General features: G+C 44.9%; 1 protein-coding gene across 1 annotated transcript; it reads left to right on the forward strand.

The window, feature by feature from the left end:
* Positions 1-4,077: 4,077 nt before the first annotated feature.
* LOC133252856 (transcription factor Sp2-like) lies at positions 4,078-6,735 on the forward strand. Its single transcript, XM_061425831.1, has one exon. The coding sequence runs from the start codon at positions 4,241-4,243 to the stop codon at positions 6,080-6,082; it is 1,842 nt and encodes a 613-aa protein (XP_061281815.1). The 5' UTR covers positions 4,078-4,240; the 3' UTR covers positions 6,083-6,735.
* The last annotated feature ends 1,097 nt before the right edge of the window (positions 6,736-7,832 follow it).

The raw sequence follows: 7,832 nt of genomic DNA on the forward strand, positions 1-7,832 counted from the left end.
ATTGCCTGCCTTGGGTATAGGTGATAATGATATATTTTGTCTGTACAGAATTAAAAATATAACAACACTATAACAATACTGACTAAAAGTTGTTCACCATTTTGTAATCACAATTCATTGACAATTCTAATTAATGCATGTGTGCTAAGTGTCCGACTCTTTGCGCCCATATGGACTGTAGCTTGCCAAGCTCCTCTGTCATTGGGATTCTCCAGGCAAGAAAACTTGAATGTGTTGCCATGCCCTCCTTCACGGGATCTTCCTGACCCAGGGATCGAAACTGTGTCTCCTGTCTCCTTCATTGGCAGGCAGATTCTTTACAATTAGTAACACCTGGGAAGCCCATTCTACTCAATCAATGACAAAATAATCTTCCTTCCAATAATTCTATATTTGAAATAATTGCTATAGTTACTATTGAGTTTTAATAATATAGATGCAAGCTTCAAATTGTTACATTTTTACTACTTTTAACAAACATTGCATTTCATATGGAAGTTAATTTGTACAACTTCTAGTTGTACAAACTCCAGATACATGTGACCTAAATATACCTGTTTATTTCCAGAGTGAATACACAAGCTATGAATCATCCAAACTTGTTCCCAGTATATAGTTTTATCTTTAAATGATAAATTAAAAAAAATGATAGTACCATAATTGTAAAGCTGAGGAAACATAATGTGTGAGCCACTTCAATTCTGTCATTCCACGTGACCCTCTCAGAATTTTTGTGGTTACGATTTAAAACCCTCAGAATGGGGAAAAAATATTTGCAAATAAAGCAACTGAGAAAGAATTAATCTCCAAAATATAACAAGCATCTTCTGCATATCAATATTAAAAAAAAATTTTAAAAAACAGGAGAAAATCCTAATTAAACATTACTCTAAAGAATTGGCTCAGATGGTAAAGAATCTGCTAGCAATGCAGAAGATCCAGGTTCGATCCCTGGGGATCCCCTGGAGAAGGGCATGGCTATCCACTCCAGTATTCTTGAGAATTCTAGAGAATTTCATGGACAGAGAAGCCTGGAAGGGTACAGTCCATGGGGGTTGCAAAAGAGTCGGAGAAGACTTAGCAACTGAATAACAATAACAATAATAATATAATGATAGTTATATAATAACAATAACTAATGAGAATAATACCTTGGCCAACTGATGTGAAGAGCATCATTGGAAAAGACCCTTATGCTGGGAAAGATTGAAGGCCACAGGAGAAAGGGGCAGCAGAGGATGAGATGGTTAGATAGCATCACCAGCTCAATGGACATGAATTTGAGCAAACTCAGGGAAATAGTGGAGGACAGAGGGGCCTGGTGTGTGACAGTCTGAGGGACTGTAAAGAGTCAGACACAACTTAGCAACTGAAGAACAACAACCACAAGAAAACATACTGTAGCACTGGGAACTCTACTCAATGCACTGCGGTGACCTGAATGGGAAGAAGGTTCAAAAAGTAGGCGTTATATGAATAGGTTTGACTGATTAATTTTGCAAAACAGTAGAAACTAACACAACAATATAAAGTAACTGTACTCCAATAAAAATTAACCTAAAAAACAAAGAGTAAAAACAGAATGACAATTGAGACATTCAATAGTATTTATTTGGTAAGTCCAAATTTTAATTTATTCATGACATATATTTATTTTATTGCATTATCATCACCGAAAATAACTTTGTTTTACAGAGAAGGATGTTAAAACACAATCTGTTTCACGTGTCCAATATGCTAGATTTGTCTCTCTTTCTTCTTTTCTCTTCGTAACATCATGAGATACCCTGCAAACATGTGATCTCACCTTTCCTTGCCTCCTTCACTACTCAGAGAGAGGCCAGGCCAGGCCAGAGACCCATGTGCCACAACTCTGCCGTCAGGTGTTATTCAAGGCCATCTACATTCAGATTCTAAAACCCTATCCTAGGGTTATTACCTCATTACTTCCCAACGTTACACCTCTGGTTCATGCACCGGGGCTGGCCCCTTTAGTTCATCTCCCAAGCACCACGTTCATTCTCTTATATTCTCTTGCTCATACTCTTCTCTGTCTGCAATGTGCCCTCACTTCTTTATCCTCTTACCCAAACCATTCACAAATCCTCCATGAAGTGTTTTATGACTGCTTCATCCCACAAGTGAAAGTGGCTCAGTCATGTCCAACTCTTTGTGACCCCTATACAGTCCATGGAATTCTCCAGGCCAGAATACTGGAGTGGGTAGCTGTTCCCTTCTCCAGGGCATCTTCCCAACGCAGGAATCGAACCTGGGCTCCTGCATTGCAGGCAGATTCTTTACCAGCTGAGCCACAAGGGAAGTCACCCCACAAATATGCCTCAATTCTCTAACTTCTCATAGTGTAAGGTATTTAAATTGCTCTAGTTTCTGTTAATTGATAGATTTTTTAAAAATTGTGGTGAAATACATACAACAGAAAATTTACTGTCTTGGGGTTCTCAGGTGGCGCTAGTGGTAAAGAATCTGTCTGCCATTGCAGGAGATGCAGGAGACTTGGGTTTGATCCCAGGTAGGGAAGATCCCCTGGAATAGGAAATGGCACCCCAGTCCAATATTCTTGCCTGGAAAATTCCTTGGGCAGAGGAGCCTGGTGGGTTACAATCCATGAGGCTGCAAAGAGTCAGACACGACTGAGTGACTGAGCACACACAATTTACTGTCCTGGTCGTTTTTAAGCATACAGTTCAGTGGTAATAAGGACATTGACACTGTTGCACAGCCATCACCATCATCCTTTTTCATCTTGCAAAACTGTGACTCTGAACCCACTAAACAATAACTCTCCATCCCCTCTCTCCAGCCCCTGGTGTTCATTATTTTATCTTCTGTCTCTGTGAATTTGATTACCCTAGATTCTTCCTATAAATGGAATTGTACGATATTTGTATTTTTTTTACTAGTTTTTTCACTTTCACTTTTTTCACTTTCACTTCAATTTTGAAGTATTCTAACTCATTTTTTTTTTCATTTGTTGCTTGTGCTTTTGGTGTTATATACAAAAAATTTTTGCCAGATCCAATGTCATAAAGCTTTCTCTATATCGTTTCTAAGTGTTTCAAAGTTTTACCTTTTAATCTTTGATCCATTTTGAGTTAATTTTTGTGTATGGTATGAAGTAAGGACTTAACGTCATTATTTTGCGGGTAGATATCCAGTTTTTCCAGCATCATTTATTGAAAAGGCAGTCTTTTCCCATTGAATGGTCTTGGCAGCCCTGTTGAATGTCATTTGACCAAATACGTGAGAGGTTTAATTCTGGGCTTTCAATTCTGTCCCATTGCTCTGTATATCCATCTTTATGTCTGCACCACAATGTTGTGACTATGGTAGCTTTACAGCAAGTTTTAAAATACAGAAATATGAGAGCTTTAAGTTTGCTTCCTTCCAAGATTATTTTGACAGTTTATGGTCCTGCTGCTGCTGCTAAGTCGCTTCAGTCGTATCCGACTCTGTGGGACCGCAAAGACGGCAGCCCACCAGGCTCCCCCATCCCTGGGATTCTCCAGACAAGAACACTGGAGTGGGTTGCCATTTCCTTCTCCAATGCAGGAAAGTGGAAAGTGAAAGTGAAGTCGCTCAATTGTGTCCGACTCTTAACGACCCCATGGACTGCAGCCTACCAGGCTCCTCCTTCCATGGGATTTTCCAGGCAAGAGTACTGGAATGGGGTGCCATCGCCTTCTCTGTTTATGGTCCTATGAAAGTCTATATGAATTTAGCATGAATTTTTCTATTTCTGCTACAAAAACGTCATCAAAATTTTTATTTTTTTATTTTTTTTTTTTTGCAGATTTTGCCTCAGGCAACTAAATTTATTAGCAAGAAAAAATTTTTGTCAGCCCAGCGCTGACCAACAAAGTACATCGTTAATAAAGGATAACAAATCTGTCACTTAATTCATAAAACATACCTCAAGCAGTTACAACTAAAAATAAAGTTGGATTTTTGTTTTAATTTAAAAGCCTCAAAAATAACAAGCAATATGTTTTTAAACATGTAGTAGACACAATTGTCTATTATACAATATACACTGTACACAAGTAGGGCTCGGGCTGGTCAGGGTGGGGGAGATGATGAGGAGAGGGAGGAGGTTCAGGATGGGAAGGTGTTTCATCTGAATCCAGATTTGAGTTGAAATGCTGTGTCATTTAGAAAAGAGAATTGCTAAAGGCTCTCGGCGGCGGTGGAGGTGGCGGAGGCCAGGGAGGAAGATGTCGTAATGAGCGATCCACAGACCAGCATGGCTGTCACTGCCGCTGTCAGTCCCAGTGACTACCTGCAGCCTGCCGCCTCTACCACCCAGGACTCCCAGCCATCTCCCTTAGCGCTGCTTGCCGCGACATGTAGCAAAATCGGCCCTCCAGCTGTTGAAGCTTCGGTGACGCTTCCTGCTCCCCCCCAGCCCACTCCACGGAAACTCGTCCCTATCAAACCTGCCCCTCTCCCTCTCAGCCCCAGCAAGAATAGTTTTGGAATCTTGTCCTCCAAGGGAAACATACTTCAGATTCAGGGGTCACAGCTGAGCACATCCTACCCTGGGGGGCAGCTGGTGTTTGCCATCCAGAATCCCACCGTGGTCAACAAAGGGACCCGATCGAACACCAGTATCCAGTACCAGGCGGTCCCTCAGATCCAGGCCAGCAGTCCTCAGACCATCCAGGTGCAGCCCAGTCTGACCAACCAGATCCAGATCATCCCTGGCACCAACCAAGCCATCATCACCCCGTCCCCATCCAGTCACAAGCCCGTCCCCATCAAGCCAGCCCCTGTCCAGAAGTCAAGTACGACCACCACTCCGGCACAGAGCGGGGCCAATGTGGTGAAGCTCACAGGTGGCGGTGGCAATGTGACCCTTACTCTGCCTGTCAACAACCTTGTGAACACCAGCGACCCCAGGGCCGCCACTCAGCTCCTCACGGAGAGCCCCCCTGCCCCACTGTCTAAGACTAACAAGAAAGCCAGGAAGAAGAGTCTTCCTGCCGCCCAGCCCCCTGTGGCTGTGGCCGAGCAGGTGGAGACGGTGCTGATCGAGACCACCGCAGACAACATTATCCAAGCAGGAAACAACCTGCTCATTGTTCAGAGCCCCGGCGGGGGCCAGCCAGCCGTGGTCCAGCAGGTCCAGGTGGTGCCCCCCAAGGCCGAGCAGCAGCAGGTGGTGCAGATTCCACAGCAGGCCCTGCGGGTGGTACAGGCAGCGTCCGCCACACTCCCCACCGTCCCCCAGAAGCCCTCCCAGAACTTCCAGATCCAGGCTGCTGAGCCGTCACCTACTCAGGTCTACATCCGTACGCCTTCTGGTGAGGTACAGACGGTCCTTGTCCAGGACAGCCCCCCAGCAACAGCTGCGACTGCCTCCACCACCACTTGTAGCAGCCCCGCGTCCCGTGCTGCCCATCTGAGTGGGACCAGCAAAAAGCACTCGGCTGCAATTCTCCGAAAAGAACGACCCCTGTCAAAGATCGCTCCTGCTGGGAGCATCATCAGCCTGAACGCAGCACAGCTGGCAGTGGCGGCCCAGGCCATGCAGACCATCAACATCAACGGTGTCCAGGTCCAGGGCGTGCCCGTCACCATCACCAACACTGGTGGACAGCAGCAGCTGACTGTGCAGAATGTATCTGGAAACAACCTGACCATCAGTGGGCTGAGCCCCACCCAGATCCAGCTGCAGATGGAACAGGCCCTGGCTGGAGAGACCCAGCCTGGGGAAAAGCGGCGCCGCATGGCCTGCACGTGTCCCAACTGCAAGGACGGGGACAAGAGGTCTGGAGAGCAGGGCAAGAAGAAGCACGTGTGCCACATCCCCGACTGCGGCAAGACCTTCCGTAAGACATCCCTGCTGCGGGCTCATGTGCGCCTGCACACCGGCGAGCGGCCCTTTGTCTGCAACTGGTTCTTCTGTGGCAAGAGGTTCACACGGAGCGACGAGCTCCAGCGGCATGCCCACACCCACACAGGGGACAAACGCTTCGAGTGTGCCCAGTGTCAGAAGCGCTTCATGAGGAGTGACCACCTCACCAAGCATTACAAGACCCACCTGGTCACGAAGAACTTGTAAGGCCAACTGAGGCAGAGGCCCCACAGATGCAGACCTGCCTGGGCCTCTGGCAGAAAGGAGGCCCACGCTGTCATGGGCCCACCTCAACCCCCGTTCCTATTGTGCGACTGTCCCCACAGGAAGGGGCTCTGCTGCCCCATATGCACCTCCTTCTGAAGCCCCTTGGCTCTGCCCTGGCCCTCCCCTCTCACCACAAGCTCCTGGCCTGCCCAAACCATGGACACTGGCCATGCCCAATGAGACGTTCTAAATCAGGACGAGTGGGAACCCTTATTTCCAAAGGAAAAACATGAATTTCACTCCGTCGAGGAGCAAAGTGAGCCCCCTCCCCCCAACACTGCCGGAGTCGCATCGTGCCATGCCCCCTCCCTCTCCTGTACCTCCCTGGCCCCCTCGGCCACTGCGGGCGCCTGGACGTCCAGGGCCCTGCACCCAGGGCTCCACTGGCAGCCAGTCCGCCTCCACTCCACACGCCCCACCCCACCCTGACTCTCCTCCAGCACATTCCAACTTTCTATTTAAAAGTAAAGCTACCCACCCACTCCCTGATCCCCCTTTTTCTATGGAGAACGTTGCCTTATACTCTACTTCCGATGATGAACACTGTGTAGTGTGTGTGCTTAAAAGACGTTTATTTAATTGCTCCCTTCTTCCTGTCCTTGCTACTTACCTCCCCCATGCCTGCTTTTAGTTTAGGGTTTTTGGGGGGCAATGATGAGCATATGAATTTTTTTTCTCACTTTAGCAATTCTCTTTCCTAAATGACAAAATTTTTATAGGGATAACCTTGAATCTGTACATTTGCTTTGCATAGTAGTATTAACATCTAAACAATATTAAGTGTTCCAGTCCATGAATGTGGAGTATCTTTTCACTTATCGGTGTCTCCTTAATTTCTTTCAGCAATATTTTATATTTTTTTATGGTACAGGACTTATGTTTCCTTTGCAAAATTGATTTTTAAGTATTTAATTCTCTTTAATACTATAGTAAATGAAATTGTTTTCTTAATCTCCTTTTTGGACTGTTCATTGTCAATGTACAGGAATGCAACTGATTTTACATGGTAATTTGTTTTTAATTCTGCAAACTTGCTGAGTGTGTTTATTAATTCTAAAAGTGTGTGAGTGTGTGTGCATAATGTTTAAGGCTCTCTACATATAGGGTCATGTTGTCTGTGGACAGAGAAAATGTTCTTTCTTCCTTTCCAATTTGAATGCTTTTTTGTTTCATTTTCATGTATAATTGCCCTGGCTAGAATGTCAGGGCCATGTTGAATATTGGGATACCTCATTTTATTGTGCTTTGCTACATTGTGCTTCTCACACATTGTATTTTTTGAAAATTGAAGGTTTGTGGCAACCATGAGTCAAGCAAGTCTATTGATGCCGTTTTCCCAACAGTATTTGATTACTTTGTGTCTCTCATTATTCTTATTCTTATTCTTATGTTTGTTATGGTGCTCTGTGACCAGTGATCTTCGATGTCACTACTACAACTTGCTGAAGGCTCAAATGATGATTAGCATATTTTTTAGCAATACAGTAATTTTAAAAATTAAGGTATGTACATTATTTGTTTAAATATAATGCCATTGCACATTTAAGAGCCTATAACATAGTGCAGACACAATTTATGTACCGAGCAACCAAAACAGTGTAATTTACTTTATTGTGATATTTGTTTCATTGCTGTGGTCTGTAACTGAACCTGCAATATCTTCAAGATGTGCTGTGCTGTGCTTAGTCAC

Source organism: Bos javanicus, chromosome 8 (assembly GCF_032452875.1).
Source record: "Bos javanicus breed banteng chromosome 8, ARS-OSU_banteng_1.0, whole genome shotgun sequence".
Classification (NCBI taxonomy): Eukaryota; Metazoa; Chordata; class Mammalia; order Artiodactyla; family Bovidae; genus Bos; species Bos javanicus.

Coding starts and splice junctions, on each gene's coding strand:
- LOC133252856 (XM_061425831.1), top strand. CDS start 4,241: ATGAGCGATCCACAGACCAGCATGGCTGTCACTGCCGCTGTCAGTCCC.